The sequence below is a fragment of the Camellia sinensis genome, chromosome 8 (assembly GCF_055761805.1).
Source record: "Camellia sinensis isolate YWXY chromosome 8, ASM5576180v1, whole genome shotgun sequence".
Classification (NCBI taxonomy): domain Eukaryota; kingdom Viridiplantae; phylum Streptophyta; class Magnoliopsida; order Ericales; family Theaceae; genus Camellia; species Camellia sinensis.
Window position 1 is genome coordinate 101038621 of NC_138968.1, and position 22094 is coordinate 101060714.

At 47.2% G+C, this 22094-nt stretch overlaps 1 protein-coding gene across 1 annotated transcript; it reads right to left on the bottom strand.

Annotated features, from left to right (window-relative positions):
• Positions 1 to 17322: 17322 nt before the first annotated feature.
• Positions 17323 to 21389, bottom strand: LOC145797925 (uncharacterized). Its single transcript, XM_082885369.1, has 4 exons — positions 19492 to 21389; positions 19311 to 19408; positions 17389 to 18988; positions 17323 to 17326 (listed from the first exon to the last, which is right to left on the bottom strand). The coding sequence occupies exons 1-4, from the start codon at positions 21387 to 21389 to the stop codon at positions 17323 to 17325; spliced, it is 3600 nt and encodes a 1199-aa protein (XP_082741495.1).
• Between the last annotated feature and the right edge of the window lie 705 nt (positions 21390 to 22094).

Below are 22094 nucleotides of genomic sequence, written 5' to 3' on the forward strand. Positions count from 1 at the left end.
CCTCTCGCATGCAGTGCGTTAAGGACATGTTCGGTTTCGAACACTCGGATGAGTTCCGGTGTTCTTTCATACCATTTCTCCTCTCGCATGCGGTGGGTTAGGACATCTTCGGTTTCGAACACTCGGATCAGTTCCGGTGTTCATTCATACCTTTTCTCCTCTCGCATGCGGTGCGTTAGGACATCTTTGGTTTCGAACACTCGGATGAGTTCCGGTGTTCATTCCTACCTTTTCTCCTCTCGCATGCGGTGGGTTAGGACATCTTTGGTTTCGAGCACTCGGATGAGTTCCGGTGTTCATTCATACCTTTTCTCCTCTCGGATGCGGTGCGTTAGGACATCCCCGGTTTCGAACAACCGGATGAGTTCCGGTGTTCAATCATCCCTTTTCTCCTCTCGCATGCGGTGCATTTGGACATCTTCGGTTTCGAACACTCGGATGAGTTCCGGTGTTCATTCCTACCTTTTCTCCTCTCGCATGCGGTGGGTTAGGACACCTTTGGTTTCGAACACTCGGATGAGTTCCGGTGTTCATTCATACCTTTTCCCCTCTCGGATGCGGTGCGTTTGGACATCCTCGGTTTCGAACACTCGATTGAGTTCTGGTGTTCATTTATACCCTTTCTCCTCTCGCATGCGGTGCGTTAGGACATCTTCGGTTTCGAACAATCAGAGGACTTCCGGTGTTCAGTCCTAGCTTTTCTTCTCTGGGATGCGGTGGGTTGGGACATCTTCAGTTTCGAACACTCGGACGAGTTCCGGTGTTCATTCACACCCTTTCTCCTCTCGCATGCAGTGCGTTAGGACATCTTCGATTTGGAACACTCGGATGAGTTCCGGTTATCATTCATACCTTTTCTCCTCTCGCATGAGGTGCGTTAGGACATCCTCAGCTTCGAAGACTCGGATGAGTTCCGGTGTTCATTCATACCTCTTCTCCTCTCGCATGCGGTGCTTTAGGACATCTTCAGCTTCGAACACTAGGCTGAGTTCCGTTGTTCATTCATACCTTTCCTCCTCTCGCAAGCGGTGGGTTAGGACACCTTCGATTTCGAGCACTCGGATTAGTTCTGGTCTTCATTCATACCTCTTCTCCTCTCGGATGCAGTCGGTTAGGACATCCTCGGTTTCGAACACTCGATTGGGTTCCGGTGTTCATTCATACCTTTTCTCCTCTCGCATGCGGTGCGTTAGGACATCATCGGTTTCGAAGACTCGGATGACTTCCGGTGTTCATTCATACCTTTTCTCCTCTCGCATGCGGTGCGCTAGGACATCTTCGGTTTCGAACACTCAGATGAGTTCCGGTGTTCATTCCTACCTTTTCTCCTCTCGCATGCAGTGGGTTAGGACATCTTCGGTTTTGAACACTCGGATGAATTCCGATGTACATTCATACCTTTTCTTCTCTCGCACGCGGTGCGTTAGGACATCATCGGTTTCGAACACTCGGAGGAGTTCCGGTGTTCATTCGTACCTTTTCTCCCCTCGCACGCGGTGCGTTAGGACATCCTCGGTTTCGAACACTCGGATAAATTTCGGTGTACATTCGTACCTTTTCTCCTCTCGCATGTAGTGCGTTAGGACATCTTCGGTTTCGAACACTCGGATGAGTTCCGGTGTTCATTCACACCTTTTCCCCTCTCGCATGCGGTGGGTTAGGACACCTTCAGTTTCGAACACTCGGATGAGTTCCGTTGTTCATTCATACCTTTCCTCCTCTCGCATGCGGTGGGTTAGGACACCTTCGGTTTCAAATTGTCGGATGAGTTCCGGTGTTCAGTCATCCCTTTTTTCCTCTCGCATACGGTGCGTTAGGTCATCTTCGGTTTCGAACACTCGGATGAGTTCCGGTGTTCATTCACACCTTTTCTCCTCTCGCATGCGGTGGGTTAGGACATCTTCGGTTTCGAACACTCGGATCAGTTCCGGTGTTCTTTCATACGTTTTCTCCTCTCGCATGCGGTGCGTTAGGACATCTTTGGTTTCGAACTCTCGGATGAGTTTCGGTGTTCATTCCGACCTTTTCTCCTCTCGCATGCGGTGGGTTAGGACATCTTGGGTTTCGAGCACTCGGATGTGTTCCGGTGTTCATTCATACCTTTTCTCCTCTCGGATGCGGTGCGTTAGGACATCCCCGGTTTCGAACACTCGGATGAGTTCCGGTGTTCATTCATCCCTTTTCTCCTCTCGCATGCGGTGCGTTTGGACATCTTCGGTTTCGAACACTCGGATGTGTGCCGATGTTCATTATTACCTTTTGTCATCTCGCATGTAGTGCGTTAGGATATCTTCGGTTTCGAACACTCGGTTGAGTTCCGGTGTTCATTCATAGCTTTTCTCCTCTCGGATGCGGTGCGTTAGGACATCCTCGGTTTCGAACACTCGGATGAGTTCCAGTGTTCATTCATACCTTTTCTCCTCTCGGATGCAGTGCGTTAGTGCATCCTCGGTTTCGAAACACTAGGATGAGTTCCGGTGTTCATTCATACCTTTTCTACTCCGGCATTAGGACATCCTCGGTTTTGAACAGTCGGAGGAGTTTCGGTGTACATAAATACCTTTTCTCATCTCGCATGCGGTGCGTTAGGACATCATCGGTTTCGAACACTCGGAGGAGTTCCGGTGTTCATTCATACCTTTTCTCCTCTCGCACGCAGTGCGTTAGGACATCCTCGGTTTCGAACACTCGGATGAGTTTCAGTGTGCATTCATACCTTTTCTCATCTCGCATGCAGTGCGTTAGGACATCTTCGGTTTCGAACACTCGGACGAGTTCCGGTGTTCATACCTTTTCTCCTCTCATGCTGTGGGTTAGGACATCTTCGGTTTCGAGCACTCGGATGAGTTCCGGTCTTCATTCATACCATTTCTCCTATCGAATGCGGTGCGTTAGGACATCCTCGGTTTCGAAAACTCGATTGGGTTCCGGTGTTCATTCACACCTTTTCTCCTCTCGCATGCGGTGCGTTAGTTCATCTTCGGTTTCGAACAATCGGATGAGTTCCGGTGTTCATTCACACCTTTTCTCCTCTCGCATGCGGTAGGCTAGGACACCTTCGGTTTCGAACACTCGGATGGGTTCCGTTGTTCATTCATACCTTTCCTCCTCTCGAATGCGGTGGGTTAGGACACCATTTGCTTGAAATTGTCGGATGAGTTCCGGTGTTCATTCATCCCTTTTCTCCTCTCGCATGCGGTGCGTTAGGTCATCTTCGGTTTTGAGCACTCGAATGAGTTTCGGTGTTCATTCACACCTTTTCTCCTCTCGCATGCGGTGGGTTAGGACATCTTCGGTTTCGAAAACTCGGATCAGTTCCGGTGTTCATTCATACCTTTCCTCCTCTCGCATGCGGTTGGTTAGGACACGTTCGGTTTCAAATTGTCGGATGAGTTCCGGTGTTCATTCATCCCTTTTCTCCTCTCGCATGCGGTGCGTTAGGTCATCTTCGGTTTCGAGCACTCGGATGAGTTCCAGGGTTCATTCACACCTTTTTTCCTCTCGCATGCGGTGGGTTAGGACATCTTCGGTTTCGAAAACTAGGATCAGTTCCGGTGTTCATTCATACCTTTACTCCTTTCGCATGTGGTGCGTTAGGACATCTTTGGTTTCGAACACTCGAATGAGTTCCGGTGTTCATTCCTACCTTTTCTCCTCTCGCATGCGGTGCGTTAGGACATCTTTGGTTTCGAACACTCGGATGTGTTCCGGTGTTCATTCATACCTTTTCTCATCTCGCATGCCGTGCGTTAGGAGATCTTCGCTTTCGAACACTCGGATGAGTTCCGGTGTTCATTCATACCTTTTCTCCTCTCGGATGCGGTGCGTTACGACATCCTCGGTTTCGAACACTCAGATGAGTTCCGGTGTTCGTTCATATCTTTTCTCCTCTCGCATGCGGTGCGTTAGGACATCCTCAGTTTTGAACACTCGGATGAGTTTCGGTGTACATTCGTACCTGTTCTCATCTCGCATGCGGTGCGTTAGGACATCCTCGGTTTCGAACACTCGGATGAGTTTCGGTGTCCATTCATACCTTTTCTCCTCTCGCATGCAGTGCGTTTGGACATCTTCGGTTTCGAACACTCGGATGAGTTCCGGTGTTCATTCACACCTTTTCTCCTCTCGCATGTTGTGGGTTAGGACATCTTCGGTTTCGAAAACTCGGATCAGTTCCGGTGTTCATTCATACCTTTTCTCCTTTCGCATGCGGTGCGTTAGGACATCTTTGGTTTCGAACACTCGGATGAGTTCCGGTGTTCATTCATACCTTTTCTCCTCTCGGATGCGGTGCGTTAGGACATCCTCGGTTTCGAACACTCAGATGAGTTCCAGTGTTCATTCCTACCCTTTCTCCTCTCGCATGCGGTGGGTTAGGACATCTTCGGTTTTGAACACTCGGAGGAATTCCGGTGTACAATCATACCTTTTCTCCACTTGCATGCGGTGCGTGAGGACATCATCGGTTTCGAACACTCGGAGGAGTTCCGGTGTTCATTCATGCGTTTTCTCCTCTCGCACGCGGTGCGTTAGGACATCCTCGGTTTCGAACACTCGGATGAGTTTCGGTGTACATTCATACCTTTTCTCCTCTCGCATGCAGTGCGTTAAGGACATGTTCGGTTTCGAACACTCGGATGAGTTCCGGTGTTCTTTCATACCATTTCTCCTCTCGCATGCGGTGGGTTAGGACATCTTCGGTTTCGAACACTCGGATCAGTTCCGGTGTTCATTCATACCTTTTCTCCTCTCGCATGCGGTGCGTTAGGACATCTTTGGTTTCGAACACTCGGATGAGTTCCGGTGTTCATTCCTACCTTTTCTCCTCTCGCATGCGGTGGGTTAGGACATCTTTGGTTTCGAGCACTCGGATGAGTTCTGGTGTTCATTCATACCTTTTTTCCTCTCGGATGCGGTGCGTTAGGACATCCCTGGTTTCGAACAACCGGATGAGTTCCGGTGTTCAATCATCCCTTTTCTCCTCTCGCATGCGGTGCATTTGGACATCTTCGGTTTCGAACACCCGGATGAGTTCCGGTGTTCATTCCTACCTTTTCTCCTCTCGCATGCGGTGGGTTAGGACACCTTTGGTTTTGAACACTCGGATGAGTTCCGGTGTTCATTCATACCTTTTCCCCTCTCGGATGCGGTGCGTTTGGACATCCTCGGTTTCGAACACTCGATTGAGTTCTGGTGTTCATTTATACCCTTTCTCCTCTCGCATGCGGTGCGTTAGGACATCTTCGGTTTCGAACAATCAGAGGACTTCCGGTGTTCAGTCCTAGCTTTTCTTCTCTGGGATGCGGTGGGTTGGGACATCTTCAGTTTCGAACACTCGGACGAGTTCCGGTGTTCATTCACACCCTTTCTCCTCTCGCATGCAGTGCGTTAGGACATCTTCGATTTGGAACACTCGGATGAGTTCCGGTTATCATTCATACCTTTTCTCCTCTCGCATGAGGTGCGTTAGGACATCCTCAGCTTCGAAGACTCGGATGAGTTCCGGTGTTCATTCATACCTCTTCTCCTCTCGCATGCGGTGCTTTAGGACATCTTCAGCTTCGAACACTAGGCTGAGTTCCGTTGTTCATTCATACCTTTCCTCCTCTCGCAAGCGGTGGGTTAGGACACCTTCGATTTCGAGCACTCGGATTAGTTCTGGTCTTCATTCATACCTCTTCTCCTCTCGGATGCAGTCGGTTAGGACATCCTCGGTTTCGAACACTCGATTGGGTTCCGGTGTTCATTCATACCTTTTCTCCTCTCGCATGCGGTGCGTTAGGACATCATCGGTTTCGAAGACTCGGATGACTTCCGGTGTTCATTCATACCTTTTCTCCTCTCGCATGCGGTGCGCTAGGACATCTTCGGTTTCGAACACTCAGATGAGTTCCGGTGTTCATTCCTACCTTTTCTCCTCTCGCATGCAGTGGGTTAGGACATCTTCGGTTTTGAACACTCGGATGAATTCCGATGTACATTCATACCTTTTCTTCTCTCGCACGCGGTGCGTTAGGACATCATCGGTTTCGAACACTCGGAGGAGTTCCGGTGTTCATTCGTACCTTTTCTCCCCTCACACGCGGTGCGTTAGGACATCCTCGGTTTCGAACACTCGGATAAATTTCGGTGTACATTCGTACCTTTTCTCCTCTCGCATGTAGTGCGTTAGGACATCTTCGGTTTCGAACACTCGGATGAGTTCCGGTGTTCATTCACACCTTTTCCCCTCTCGCATGCGGTGGGTTAGGACACCTTCAGTTTCGAACACTCGGATGAGTTCCGTTGTTCATTCATACCTTTCCTCCTCTCGCATGCGGTGGGTTAGGACACCTTCGGTTTCAAATTGTCGGATGAGTTCCGGTGTTCAGTCATCCCTTTTTTCCTCTCGCATACGGTGCGTTAGGTCATCTTCGGTTTCGAACACTCGGATGAGTTCCGGTGTTCATTCACACCTTTTCTCCTCTCGCATGCGGTGGGTAAGGACATCTTCGGTTTCGAACACTCGGATCAGTTCCGGTGTTCTTTCATACGTTTTCTCCTCTCGCATGCGGTGCGTTAGGACATCTTTGGTTTCGAACTCTCGGATGAGTTTCGGTGTTCATTCCGACCTTTTCTCCTCTCGCATGCGGTGGGTTAGGACATCTTGGGTTTCGAGCACTCGGATGTGTTCCGGTGTTCATTCATACCTTTTCTCCTCTCGGATGCGGTGCGTTAGGACATCCCCGGTTTCGAACACTCGGATGAGTTCCGGTGTTCATTCATCCCTTTTCTCCTCTCGCATGCGGTGCGTTTGGACATCTTCGGTTTCGAACACTCGGATGTGTGCCGATGTTCATTCTTACCTTTTGTCATCTCGCATGCAGTGCGTTAGGATATCTTCGGTTTCGAACACTCGGTTGAGTTCCGGTGTTCATTCATAGCTTTTCTCCTCTCGGATGCGGTGCGTTAGGACATCCTCGGTTTCGAACACTCGGATGAGTTCCAGTGTTCATTCATACCTTTTCTCCTCTCGGACGCAGTGCGTTAGGGCATCCTCGGTTTCGAAACACTAGGATGAGTTCCGGTGTTCATTCATACCTTTTCTACTCCGGCATTAGGACATCCTCGGTTTTGAACAGTCGGAGGAGTTTCGGTGTACATAAATACCTTTTCTCATCTCGCATGCGGTGCGTTAGGACATCATCGGTTTCGAACACTCGGAGGAGTTCCGGTGTTCATTCATACCTTTTCTCCTCTCGCACGCAGTGCGTTAGGACATCCTCGGTTTCGAACACTCGGATGAGTTTCAGTGTGCATTCATACCTTTTCTCATCTCGCATGCAGTGCGTTAGGACATCTTCGGTTTCAAACACTCGGACGAGTTCCGGTGTTCATACCTTTTCTCCTCTCATGCTGTGGGTTAGGACATCTTCGGTTTCGAGCACTCGGATGAGTTCCGGTCTTCATTCATACCATTTCTCCTATCGAATGCGGTGCGTTAGGACATCCTCGGTTTCGAAAACTCGATTGGGTTCCGGTGTTCATTCACACCTTTTCTCCTCTCGCATGCGGTGCGTTAGTTCATCTTCGGTTTCGAACAATCGGATGAGTTCCGGTGTTCATTCACACCTTTTCTCCTCTCGCATGCGGTAGGCTAGGACACCTTCGGTTTCGAACACTCGGATGGGTTCCGTTGTTCATTCATACCTTTCCTCCTCTCGAATGCGGTGGGTTAGGACACCATTTGCTTGAAATTGTCGGATGAGTTCCGGTGTTCATTCATCCCTTTTCTCCTCTCGCATGCGGTGCGTTAGGTCATCTTCGGTTTTGAGCACTCGAATGAGTTTCGGGGTTCATTCACACCTTTTTTCCTCTCGCATGCGGTGGGTTAGGACATCTTCGGTTTCGAAAACTAGGATCAGTTCCGGTGTTCATTCATACCTTTACTCCTTTCGCATGTGGTGCGTTAGGACATCTTTGGTTTCGAACACTCGAATGAGTTCCGGTGTTCATTCCTACCTTTTCTCCTCTCGCATGCGGTGCGTTAGGACATCTTTGGTTTCGAACACTCGGATGTGTTCCGGTGTTCATTCATACCTTTTCTCTTCTCGCATGCCGTGCGTTAGGAGATCTTCGCTTTCGAACACTCGGATGAGTTCCGGTGTTCATTCATACCTTTTCTCCTCTCGGATGCGGTGCGTTACGACATCCTCGGTTTCGAACACTCAGATGAGTTCCGGTGTTCGTTCATATCTTTTCTCCTCTCGCATGCGGTGCGTTAGGACATCCTCGGTTTTGAACACTCGGATGAGTTTCGGTGTACATTCGTACCTGTTCTCATCTCGCATGCGGTGCGTTAGGACATCCTCGGTTTCGAACACTCGGATGAGTTTCGTTGTCCATTCATACCTTTTCTCCTCTCGCATGCAGTGCGTTTGGACATCTTCGGTTTCGAACACTCGGATGAGTTCCGGTGTTCATTCATACCTTTTCTCCTCTCGCATGCTGTGGGTTAGGACATCTTCGGTTTCGAGCACTCGGATGAGTTCCGGTGTTCATTCACACCTTTTCTCCTCTCGCATGTTGTGGGTTAGGACATCTTCGGTTTCGAAAACTCGGATCAGTTCCGGTGTTCATTCATACCTTTTCTCCTTTCGCATGCGGTGCGTTAGGACATCTTTGGTTTCGAACACTCGGATGAGTTCCGGTATTCATTCATACCTTTTCTCCTCTCGGATGCGGTGCGTTAGGACGTCCTCGGTTTCGAATACTCGGATGAGTTTCAGTGTACATTCATACCTTTTCTCCTCTCGCATGGGGTGCGTTAGGACATCTTCGGTTTCGAACACTCGGATGAGTTCCGGTGTTCATTCATACCTTTTCTTCTCTCGCATGCGGTGCGTTAGGACATCATCGGTTTCGAAGACTCAGATGAGTTCCGGTTTTCATTCATACCTTTTCTCCTCTCGCATGCGGTGCGTTAGGACATCTTCGGTTTCGAACACTCAGATGAGTTCCAGTGTCCATTCCTACCCTTTCTCCTCTCGCATGCGGTGGGTTAGGACATCTTCGGTTTTGAACACTCGGAGGAATTCCGGTGTACAATCATACCTTTTCTCCTCTTGCATGCGGTGCGTGAGGACATCATCGGTTTCGAACACTCAGAGGAGTTCCGGTGTTCATTCATGCGTTTTCTCCTCTCGCACGCGGTGCGTTAGGACATCCTCGGTTTCGAACACTCGGATGAGTTTCGGTGTACATTCATACCTTTTCTCCTCTCGCATGCAGTGCGTTAAGGACATGTTCGGTTTCGAACACTCGGATGAGTTCCGGTGTTCTTTCATACCATTTCTCCTCTCGCATGCGGTGGGTTAGGACATCTACGGTTTCGAACACTCGGATCAGTTCCGGTGTTCATTCATACCTTTTCTCCTCTCGCATGCGGTGCGTTAGGACATCTTTGGTTTCGAACACTCGGATGAGTTCCGGTGTTCATTCCTACCTTTTCTCCTCTCGCATGCGGTGGGTTAGGACATCTTTGGATTCGAGCACTCGGATGAGTTCTGGTGTTCATTCATACCTTTTCTCCTCTCGGATGCGGTGCGTTAGGACATCCCCGGTTTCGAACACTCGGATGAGTTCCGGTGTTCATTCATCCCTTTTCTCCTCCCGCATGCGGTGCATTTGGACATCTTCGGTTTCGAACACTCGGATGAGTTCCGGTGTTCATTCCTACCTTTTCTCCTCTCGCATTCGGTGGGTTAGGACACCTTTGGTTTCGAACACTCGGATGAGTTCCGATGTTCATTCATACCTTTTCCCCTCTTGGATGCGGTGCGTTTGGACATCCTCGGTTTCGAACACTCGATTGAGTTCCGGTGTTCATTCATACCCTTTCTCCTCTCGCATGCGGGGCATTAGGACATCTTCGGTTTCGAACAATCAGAGGACTTCCGGTGTTCAGTCCTAGCTTTTCTTCTCTGGGATGCGGTGGGTTAGGACATCTTCAGTTTCGAACACTCGGACGAGTTCCGGTGTTCATTCACACCCTTTCTCCTCTCGCATGTTCGATTTGGAACACTCGGATGAGTTCCGGTTATCATTCATACCTTTTCTCCTCTCGCATGAGGTGCGTTAGGACATCCTCAGCTTCGAAGACTCGGATGAGTTCCGGTGTTCATTCATACCTTTTCTCCTCTCGCATGCGGTGCTTTAGGACATCTTCAGCTTCGAACACTAGGCTGAGTTCCGTTGTTCATTCATACCTTTCCTCCTCTTGCAAGCGGTGGGTTAGGACACCTTCGATTTCGAGCACTCGGATGAGTTCTGGTCTTCATTCATACCTTTTCTCCTCTCGGATGCAGTGGGTTAGGACATCCTCGGTTTCGAACACTCGATTGGGTTCCGGTGTTCATTCATACCTTTTCTCCTCTCGCATGCGGTGCGTTAGGACATCATCGGTTTCGAAGACTCGGATGACTTCCGGTGTTCATTCATACCTTTTCTCCTCTCGCATGCGGTGCGCTAGGACATCTTCGGTTTCGAACACTCAGATGAGTTCCGGTGTTCATTCCTACCTTTTCTCCTCTCGCATGCGGTGGGTTAGGACATCTTCCGTTTTGAACACTCGGATGAATTCCGGTGTACATTCATACCTTTTCTTCTCTCGCATGCGGTGCGTTAGGACATCATCGGTTTCGAACACTCGGAGGAGTTCCGGTGTTCATTCGTACCTTTTCTCCTCTCGCACGCGGTGCGTTAGGACATCCTCGGTTTCGAACACTCGGATAAATTTCGGTGTACATTCGTACCTTTTCTCCTCTCGCATGCAGTGCGTTAGGACATCTTCGGTTTCGAACACTCGGATGAGTTCCGGTGTTCATTCACACCTTTTCCCCTCTCGCATGCGGTGGGTTAGGACACCTTCGGTTTCGAACACTCAGATGAGTTCCGTTGTTCATTCATACCTTTCCTCCTCTCGCATGCGGTGGGTTAGGACACCTTCGGTTTCAAATTGTCGGATGAGTTCCGGTGTTCATTCATCCCTTTTTTCCTCTCGCATACGGTGCGTTAGGTCATCTTCGGTTTCGAACACTCGGATGAGTTCCGGTGTTCATTCACACCTTTTCTCCTCTCGCATGCGGTGGGTTAGGACATCTTCGGTTTCGAACACTCGGATCAGTTCCGGTGTTCTTTCATACGTTTTCTCCTCTCGCATGCGGTGCGTTAGGACATCTTTGGTTTCGAACACTCGGATGAGTTTCGGTGTTCATTCCGACCTTTTCTCCTCTCGCATGCGGTGGGTTAGGACATCTTGGGTTTCGAGCACTCGGATGTGTTGCGGTGTTCATTCATACCTTTTCTCCTCTCAGATGCGGTGCGTTTGGACATCCCCGGTTTCGAACACTCAGATGAGTTCCGGTGTTCATTCATCCCTTTTCTCCTCTCGCATGCGGTGCGTTTGGACATCTTCGGTTTCGAACACTCGGATGTGTTCCGATGTTCATTCTTGCCTTTTGTCATCTCGCATGCAGTGCGTTAGGATATCTTCGGTTTCGATCACTCGGTTGAGTTCCGGTGTTCATTCATAGCTTTTCTCCTCTTGGATGCAGTGCGTTAGGACATCCTCGGTTTCGAACACTCGGATGACTTCCAGTGTTCATTCATACCTTTTCTCCTCTCGAATGCAGTGCGTTAGGGCATCCTCGATTTCGAAACACTAGGATGAGTTCCGGTGTTCATTCATACCTTTTCTACTCTGGCATTAGGACATCCTCGGTTTCGAACAGTCGGAGGAGTTTCGGTGTACATAAATACCTTTTCTCATCTCGCATGCGGTGCGTTAGGACATCATTGGTTTCGAACACTCGGAGGAGTTCTAGTGTTCATTCATACCTTTTCTCCTCTCGCACGCAGTGCGTTAGGACATCCTCGGTTTCGAACACTCGGATGAGTTTCAGTGTGCATTCATACCTTTTCTCCTCTCGCATGCAGTGCGTTAGGACATCTTCGGTTTCGAACACTCGGACGAGTTCCGGTGTTCATACCTTTTCTCCTCTCATGCTGTGGGTTAGGACATCTTCGGTTTCGAGCACTCGGATGAGTTCCGGTCTTCATTCATACCATTTCTCCTATCGAATGCGGTGCGTTAGGACATCCTCGGTTTCGAAAACTCGATTGGGTTCCGGTGTTCATTCACACCTTTTCTCCTCTCGAATGCGGTGCGTTAGTTCATCTTTGGTTTCGAACACTCGGATGAGTTCCGGTGTTCATTCACACCTTTTCTCCTCTCGCATGCGGTAGGCTAGGACACCTTCGGTTTCGAACACTCGGATGGGTTCCGTTGTTCATTCATACCTTTCCTCCTCTCGCATGCGGTGGGTTAGGACACCTTCAGTTTGAAATTGTCGGATGAGTTCCGGTGTTCATTCATCCCTTTTCTCCTCTCGCATGCGGTGCGTTAGGTCATCTTCGGTTTTGAGCACTCGGATGAGTTTCGGTGTTCATTCACACCTTTTCTCCTCTCGCATGCGGTGGGTTAGGACATCTTCGGTTTCGAAAACTCGGATCAGTTCCGGTGTTCATTCATACCTTTCCTCCTCTCGCATGCGGTTGGTTAGGACACGTTCGGTTTCAAATTGTCGGATGAGTTCCGGTGTTCATTCATCCCTTTTCTCCTCTCGCATGCGGTGCGTTAGGTCATCTTCGGTTTCGAGCACTCGGATGAGTTCCAGGGTTCATTCACACCTTTTTTCCTCTCGCATGCGGTGGGTTAGGACATCTTCGGTTTCGAAAACTAGGATCAGTTCCGGTGTTCATTCATACCTTTTCTTCTTTCGCATGCGGTGCGTTAGGACATCTTTGGTTTCGAACACTCGAATGAGTTCCGGTGGTCATTCCTACCTTTTCTCCTCTCGCATGCGGTGCGTTAGGACATCTTTGGTTTCGAACACTCGGATGTGTTCCGGTGTTCATTCATACCTTTTCTCATCTCGCATGCAGTGCGTTAGGATTTCTTCGGTTCCGAACACTCGGATGAGTTCCGGTGTTCATTCATACCTTTTCTCCTCTCGGATGCGGTGCGTTACGACATCCTCGGTTTCGAACACTCAGATGAGTTCCGGTTTTGTTCATATCTTTTCTCCTCTCGCATGCGGTGCGTTAGGACATCCTCGGTTTTCAACACTCGGATGAGTTTCGGTGTACATTCGTACCTGTTCTCATCTCGCATGCGGTGCGTTAGGACATCCTCGGTTTCGAACACTCGGATGAGTTTCGGTGTCCATTCATACCTTTTTCCTCTCGCATGCAGTGCGTTAGGACATCTTCGGTTTCGAACACTCGGATGAGTTCCGGTGTTCATTCATACCTTTTCTCCTCTCGCATGCTGTGGGTTAGGATATCTTCGGTTTCGAGCACTCGGATGAGTTCCGGTGTTCATTCACACCTTTTCTCCTCTCGCATGCGGTGGGTTAGGACATCTTCGGTTTCGAAAACTCGGATCAGTTCCGGTGTTCATTCATACCTTTTCTCCTTTCGCATGCGGTGCGTTAGGACATCTTTGGTTTCGAACACTCGGATGAGTTCCGGTGTTCATTCATACCTTTTCTCCTCTCGGATGCGGTGCGTTAGGACATCCTCGGTTTCGAACACTCGGATGAGTTTTTTTTTTTGGGTAAGTAGACTCGGATGAGTTCCGGGGTTCATTCATACCTTTTCTCCTCTCGCATGCGGTGCGTTAAGACATCCTCGGTTTCGAATACTCGGATGAGTTTCAGTGTACATTCATACCTTTTCTCCTCTCGCATGTGGTGCGTTAGGACATCTTCGGTTTCGAACACTCGGATGAGTTCCGGTGTTCGTTCATACCTTTTCTCCTCTCGCATGCGGTGCGTTAGGACATCATCGGTTTCGAAGACTCGGATGAGTTCCGGTTTTCATTCATATCTTTTCTCCTCTCGCATGCGGTGCGTTAGGACATCTTCGGTTTCGAACACTCAGATGAGTTCCGGTGTTCATTCCTACCTTTTCTCCTCTCGCATGCGGTGGGTTAGGACATCTTCGGTTTTGAACAGTCGGAGGAATTCCGGTGTACATTCATACCTTTTCTCCTCTTGCATGCGGTGCGTGAGGACATCATCGGTTTCGAACACTCGGAGGAGTTCCGATGTTCATTCATACCTTTTCTCCTTTCGCACGCGGTGCGTTAGGACATCCTCGGTTTCGAACACTTGGATGAGTTTCGGTGTACATTCATACCTTTTCTCCTCTCGTATGCAGTGCGTTTGGACATGTTCGGTTTCGAACACTCGGATGAGTTCCGGTGTTCTTTCGTACCATTTCTCCTCTCGCATGCGGTGGGTTAGGACATCTTCGGTTTGGAACACTCGGATCAGTTCCGGTGTTCATTCATACCTTTTCTCCTCTCGCATGCGGTGCGTTAGGACATCTTTGGTTTCGAACACTCGGATGAGTTCCGGTGTTCATTCCTACCTTTTCTCCTCTCGCATGCGGTGGGTTAGGACATCTTTGGTTTTGAGCACTCGGATGAGTTCCGGTGTTCATTCATACCTTTTCTCCTCTCTTTTTTTTGGGTAAGTAAGAAATAAATAAAATAAGAAAATTTACACGATGACAAGGGGCATACCCCAGGCCCTACCCCAAAAGAAAAAAACAACGACAATGTCCAAACAAAAAGAAAAGGAAAATTGGCACCAACGCCCAACTAAGAGGAACAAAATACTTGTTCAAGAACCATGTCCCACAACAGATAGGGAACTTGCACAAGATCTACACCTTCCCAGAGAATCACCGAACTGGAGAAATACAAAGTTCACCGTGAATACCAAAAAAAAACAGCCCTAATCTTAGACTCAAACATGTCCAGATCTAATAAACAGAGTACCCCAAAAAAGGGGACGGCGTTACAATATACAATAATTACAGTCCCACCATACAGATATATATACAACCCGAATTGAAAACAGCTTATGAACCCACTGAAATGCCTAGGCACGGCGCACCTTGCTGCCATTACCGAAAAGCATCTCCACACAGCATATAGCTTCACCGAGGTCGTTACCAGCCACAGATTGTTGCCATCGGCCAAGAGCCTTCCCCACCAGCATGCAACTTGCAGCCGTAGTCCAATAACAGTCCCAATAACAGTACAAAGGAGACTGCCAGAAATAAACCCACCATACAGGTTTCTGCTTAACCTGCCCAAAGAGAACTAGATAGTAAGTGCCAATATTACATGAGACATCATAGAGAAGGAGGAAAATAATTCTTAGAATATGAGACCTCCCATCACTCGGCCCACATCTAATAACAACACTCCACACAGTATATGTCCTCTCTTCACTAGGCCCACATCTCTCCAACTCACTCATGATCTCAACTGTTTTGCTGTATAAGGGAGCTTCCTTAACCTGCACATAAAAGTTAGAATATATAATAACAGTTAGAAATATAATTGTGAGCAGCCTCACATCTCTCAACCCACAAGATAAAATTAAATTATTTTGGCTCACTTCACTCGGCCCACATATGACATTAGCCGAACATGCTAGAGAGTAGGAAGACATCATCAAGTTAGAACAAGCATCCATGGTATAAATCTGCAAAAGAGTAGCCAATTAGAAAACCCCACAATATTTGCTCACCCTCACTCAACCCTCAGTATAGGTAAACTGTCCCCACTCAATATGCTCCCAGCATTGTTGTCCTGGGGCTGCTTCATAATTGTTGTAGGTAGATTCCATTGTGACAGATACCAAGCATCACCTGCAGAGTTAGTCAGATTATACATAGGAAGCATCCTACCTCTAACCATTTGGACAATAAGATTAGTCACAATTTTCTTAGGTTTAAACTCCTTGCTAAAAACCCTCCTATTCCTTTCAATCCAGATCTGATAGACAGTGCACAGAAACGAGAGTTTTGTAAGAGAAGACTTCAAAGCTTTGCCTCTGGTGGACTTAGTAGCGTAGACCACATACTCCAGCCAGGTTAATTGGGGCCAGCTAATGTTACACTTAACCTGAATGGCACCCCAGATCCTAGAAGAATACACACACCTGAAAAACGAATGAGTGTGATTCTCCTCAAGACCATGACAAAGGGGGCAAGTAGGATTAGGAACAAGGCCGAATAGATGCAGCCTATCCCCCGTGTTTAATCTCTCGTGAATGGCCATCCAGACCACAAAGCTGACCCTAGGAATGGACGGATGCCCCCAAACAAGATTAGCCCAGGGCACTTTAGTACCCTTATCCCTCCAACAATTCCACGCAGATTGTATTGTAAAATTCCCATCCACAGTCAAGTTCCAGACAGGACAATCCTGGATATCCCTACGAGGTTTAAGCTCAAGAGGAGTAGAAGAAATCCACTCCTTGATCTCCCAAGAGTTGTCAATAGGCCACTTCCAATCATTATTAGATATGACAGCACTAACTTTGGACTCGAAAGGAAGACCCGTGTCATACATAATCCTATGCCCAAATCTGTCCCATAAAGAGCCCAAAGGATGCCAATTATCAAACCACAGAAACACCTTCTCCCCATTACCAATCTTAAACTTGATAAGAGTTTTTTTTTTTTTTTATTACTTACCCAAAAAAAAAAAAAAAAAAAAAAAAAAACTTGATAAGAGGGAAGATATTTTTCCTAAGAGACAGAATTTTCCTCCAGACCCATGAGGGGTCACTAGGCATCTTAATATGCCAAAAGCTCTTACCCTTAAGTAAGTAAGACTTAACCCACTGGCACCACATAGATCCTTCCCCTCCGGAGAACAAGAACCAAACATGCTTGGTGATAGCCGCCCTATTCCAAACCCCCATCTCCTTAAACCCTAAGCCCCCTTCACCTTTAGGCTTACAGACATTATTCCAAGCGATTTTAGCACTATGCATCTTCAAATCAACACCCGACCAAAGAAAAGATCTCAAAATGCTATCAATCTCTCTAATCACCTTTTTTGGGAGGATAAAAAGTGAGGACCAATAGACTTGCATAGAAAAAAGGATAGTCTGGATAAGTTGAGCTCTACCCGCATAAGAGAGGAGTCTATTGGTCCAGCTCTTAATCCTCTTGGTGATCCTCTCAACCAGAATCTTACAATCAGTAGCCTTAAGCTTCGTAATGATCAAGGGCACACCCAAGTATTTCACCGGAAGAGTGCCCTCAGTAAACTTGGAAATACGAAGAATGTCATTTTTAAGCTCCCTATTACACCCCGAGAAGAATATATTACTCTTACTAGGACTAGGGGTGAGACCAGACAATTGCCTAAACTCCTCTAGGCCTTGCATGATAAGGTTGACAGTGGCAGTATCACCTTTACTGAAAATCATAAGATCATCAGCAAAGCAAAGGTTGACGATCTTGGTTTTATCACACCTCCAATGAAACTTGAAAAGGGGATCACAAGCTTTTTCAGCCAAAATTCTAGCTAAGATTTCCATAGCCAAAACAAACAAGTAAGGGGACATCGGATCCCCTTGTCTAAGCCCTCTAGCCCCTTTGAAATACCCATGGAGACTCCCATTAATGCAGATCGAGAAAGAAGGGCTCGTCATACAAGCCTTGATCCACATAATCATACAAGGGGGAAAGTTCATAGCTGACAAGATGTCAAGAGTAAACTCCCACCTAACATTATCATAGGCTTTCATAATGTCCACTTTCATAGCACACTTGGGAATTTTAGAATTTCTATGATAACCCCTCATTATCTCCTGAGACAAGAAGATGTTATCCGAGATCCGTCTACCCTGGACAAAAGCTGATTGCACAGGATCTACAAGATCCGGAAGAACAATCTTAACTCTATTGGCAATGATCTTGGCAATGCATTTATAGATCGTGTTACAACAGGAGATAGGCCTATAGTCCCCAACCTTCGTGGGGTTAGGGATTTTAGAAATGAGAGCTATAATCGTACTGTTAACCTCCGAGAGAAGTTTACCAGTTTCAAAAAAGGATCTTATAGCAAGGGTGACCTCCTTACCCACTATATCCCAAGAGCTCTTGAAAAAACCCGCCGAATAACCATCAGGCCCCGGGGCCTTGTTAGGCTTGAGGGACCAAAAGACATCCTTAATCTCAGCATCCGAGATAGGCATAGCAAGCATAGCATACTGAGACATAGAAACTTTAGTTTTCACCAAAGAATTGATCCTATCAAAGCCATTATACTGGTCCGCAAAGGGAGAGCCAAAGAGGTTGGTATAAAACTGAATGAAAGCAGTGTGAATGTCACTGATCTCCGTAATTCTATCACCATCCCCCAACTCAACACTCAAGATTTTACCTCTATTAGTATTACTTCTCACCGACCTAAAGAAGAAGCTACTATTCCTGTCCCCCAAATTAAGCCATTGAATCCTGGATTTTTGAAGAGCAAGACTCTCCTCCACCTTACTAAGGTCCAGGTACTTCTTATATTCCTCCCTCTCCTGAATCTGAAGGCCACAATTCAGAGGATCTTTATCAAGCTTGATCTGGATTGATTCCAGAGTAGCTTTCGAAACTTGAACTCTAACAGAAATGTCACTGTAATCTTTTTTATTCAACAGCTTGAGGGCTGTTTTGAGCTGTTTCAGCTTTTGACAAACCCTAAACATCGGAACACCTCTAATAAATTGATCCCAGGTAGTAGACACACAATTCAGAAAATCAAGATGCTTAGACCAAAAATCAAAAAATTTGAAAGGTTTTTTAAAAGATGTATTGGTCTCACTTATATTAACAACAGCAGGTGAGTGGTCAGAAATACCAGATGGTAGAAAAGAAGCACTAGATTCAAGGTATTTGACCAGCCAGTCCTCATTAACTAACACCCTATCAATTTTAGTAGCAATATAGTCACCATCAGCTCTTTTATTAGCCCACGTAAATTGACAACCACCATACGAGAGATCCGTCAAATCAGATGAGTTAATACAAGTGTTAAATTCTTCATTGTCATTAGACCAAACCGAAGAGCCCCTATTTTTTCCTGACGATATCTTATGGCATTGAAATCACCCAGGAAAATACAGGGGGAATTGGACTTAACATGGGAGATGTGAACCATTTTTTCAAAAAATGTTTTCCTCACAGTATGTTTATTATTGGCATAAACAAATGTTGCAAAAATACTGGCTTTAGTGGCACGAAACAAGATTTCACAAAGATGTGTTGGTTAGACATCGAGCACAATTTGACATCACAAAGTTCACTGTTCCAACACACCCACACCCTACCAGATTCAGTTGGTTGGGAGTTAGACAAAAAAGACCAATTTTCAAAACAGTTATTAAATATTTTATTTTCATTACTTTGGCTAATTTTGGTCTCCAAAACACCAATGACTTGGATATCTTCATTAAGCACAAGTTTTTTAAGATCTTTATGTTTAGAGGGATCATTCAACCCTCTAACATTCCAAGAAGCAATTTTAAAAGTCATTGGAAACAAAAACAAAAAGGACATCCCACAACCAACTGAAACCGCAGTTACTTCTTCTTTTTCCTCTGACTGCTATTACCTTTGCCAGAGGATTTGCTACCTTGAACATGCTGAGCCTTTAGGACTTGAGTAGTCCCTGATGAACGCACCGTAGCTGGCATGGTATCAGCAATCACTGCCTCCAAGAGTTCTGTAGCCTGCGGGAGCACCACTTTAGTCAATTCCATAACACTATTGTGAAACATTACAGCTTCCTTCACTGGTGTCTCTAACTCCTCCTCTGATGAACTCACTGCCACAGCTGGGATAGGACTTTCCACTACGGGAATGGTTGTTGTTGGAGCATCAGGCACTGGACTGGGAACATCCACATTTTCAGATAGATTCGGATCCCCCACTTTCCTCTTCCCTTTGGCTTGGACAGTAGTCCATTCCTCTTCCGGCACCTCAACAGCTTCCTCAGAGTTCTTTTGGAGAGCAATTAGGTGCGCCACCTGTTTAGATACACACTTCTGAGTTTCGTGACCAAAAATTTGGCAGTGCTGGCAGATAGAAGGCAAGCCTTGGTATTCCACACGGATCAGAACTGCTTCATCATCATAGCGAATCTGGAAATAGGTAGGTAGTTTGGCTGTAGCCTCTATCTCAATGCAAACCCTTGCAAAAGCCACCCTGGACCCTCTAGCCGTGAGTTGATCCATACAAAGGGGACTACCAATAGCACTAGCAATCCTACTAAGCCCATCCGGATCCCAGTACTCCAATGGAATGTTAAAAAACTTAACCAAAATCGGAATCTTGGTGGATTTTTCCTTGGCTAACTTCATCATCCTTTTCCATTGTTTTAGGATGAGTAAATAACCACCAATATACCACGGCCCCTCTTCAAGCACCTTCCTGCAGCAGTCCGGGGAATCAAAAATAAAGAACATAAAACCATCCCCGTTGGTTAAAACTTCCTTGAGGCCTTTGTTTTTCCACAACCCAAAGGCACTATTACGGAGGTAATTGTAACGTACACCCTTATCTATGAAATAGCCTACCAAACATGAGTCCCATTTTTCCAGAGGATCAGATCTCCGAGGCATATTAACCACAACAGCATCATCAATTTGAGTAGGGGGGATATACCTTAGTTTGATGTTAGATCGAGTTGGTGCCGCAGCCACGTTGGCCCAAGATCTCTGCTGAGGCTGATTAAGCCCCACATCATCAGAGGAGCTCCTACCTCCATTACCCTCTCGACCCCCTCTCATTCCTCGGTAACTTCCTCCGCCCCTTCCTCGACCACCAGACTGGTTAGGAATATTCACAGCAAGATTTTCTGGATCATTACCCACAGGTAAAACATCGGGAGCTGGTCGACTCCTCCCTTCTCCTCTGATTCTAGTAACATCAAGGCTATCTGGAAGATTTTGAAATCTGTAGTCTTCGTTGTCAACACTTTCTGACCATCTAGGGTTAGAGGTCTGCCCTATCGGAGTCGAAGGGACGACCTCGCCACCTACCTTCTCTGAAGCTAAGATCATTGGGGCTTTAAGCTTTCCCAAAAGATCTATATTACCCTGAGTGACCTCATCAGCGCCGATCTGAGTAACCGCGGTTCGATCTACCCCTTCAACCCCTTCAGATCGTGCTCGAGACCTCGCAACCCAATCGATTTGCCCTATCACAGCTGTACCCAAAAGATCTGGGTTCCTCAATCCCGAAGCACACTCCACTGCATCTCCATGCTCTGCGCTAGACACAATATTCCCACTTAGAGAGGGTGAACTGACCATCTTTGCTGCAGAATCATCCATGGTTTTGAACACAGACAGGATTCTTCGTGTTTCTAACTCAAGATCTCCCAAACGAATACTCTCTTTCTCGAGGCCAGATCCTACGGAACAAATGGGATCATTAACTTTCGCATTTAACTCATCAGGGATAGCATTAACTCCGGACATCGTAAATCAATGAGATATTGAACCCTAGAAAACAAGGGTTTTCTAGAGAGATGTCAGAGCTTCTCACTCTAACCCATTGCGTACACCTTTTCTCCTCTCGCATACAGTGCGTTAGGACATCTTCGGTTTCGAACACTCAGATGAGTTCCGGTGTTCATTCATACCTTTTCTTCTCTTCCATGCGGTGCGTTTGGACATCAACGATTTCGAAGACTCGGATGAGTTCTGGTGTTCATTCATACCTTTTCTCCTCTCGCATGCGGTGCGTTAGGACATCTTCGGTTTCGAACACTCAGATGACTTCCGGTGTTCATTCCTATCTTTTCTCCTCTCGCATGCGGTGGGTTAGGACACCTTTGGTTTCGAACACTCGGATGAGTTCCGGTGTTCATTCATCCCTTTTCCCCACTCGGATGCGGTGCGTTTGGACATCCTCGGTTTCGAACACTCGATTGAGTTCTGGTGTTCATTCATACCCTTTCTCCTCTCGCATGCGGTGCGTTAGGACATCTTCGGTTTCGAACAGTCGGATGACTTCCGGTGTTCATTCCTAGCTTTTCTCCTCTGGGATGCGGTGGGTTAGGACATCTTCAGTTTTGAACACTCGGACGAGTTCCGGTGTTCATTCATACCCATTCTCCTCTCGCATGCAGTGCGTTAGGACATCTTCGATTTGGAACACTCGGATGAGTTCCGGTTATCATT

Bases quoted from the DNA above. Each gene is read 5' to 3' on its own strand.
- LOC145797925 (XM_082885369.1), bottom strand. From the start codon at position 21,389: ATGTCCGGAGTTAATGCTATCCCTGATGAGTTAAATGCGAAAGTTAAT. The intron at 19,409-19,491 runs GTAACTGCGGTT...TTGGAATGTTAG, and splicing joins AGTCAGAGGAAAAAGAAGAA to AGGGTTGAATGATCCCTCTA. The intron at 18,989-19,310 runs GTAATGAAAATA...AGATATCGTCAG, and splicing joins GGAGACCAAAATTAGCCAAA to GAAAAAATAGGGGCTCTTCG.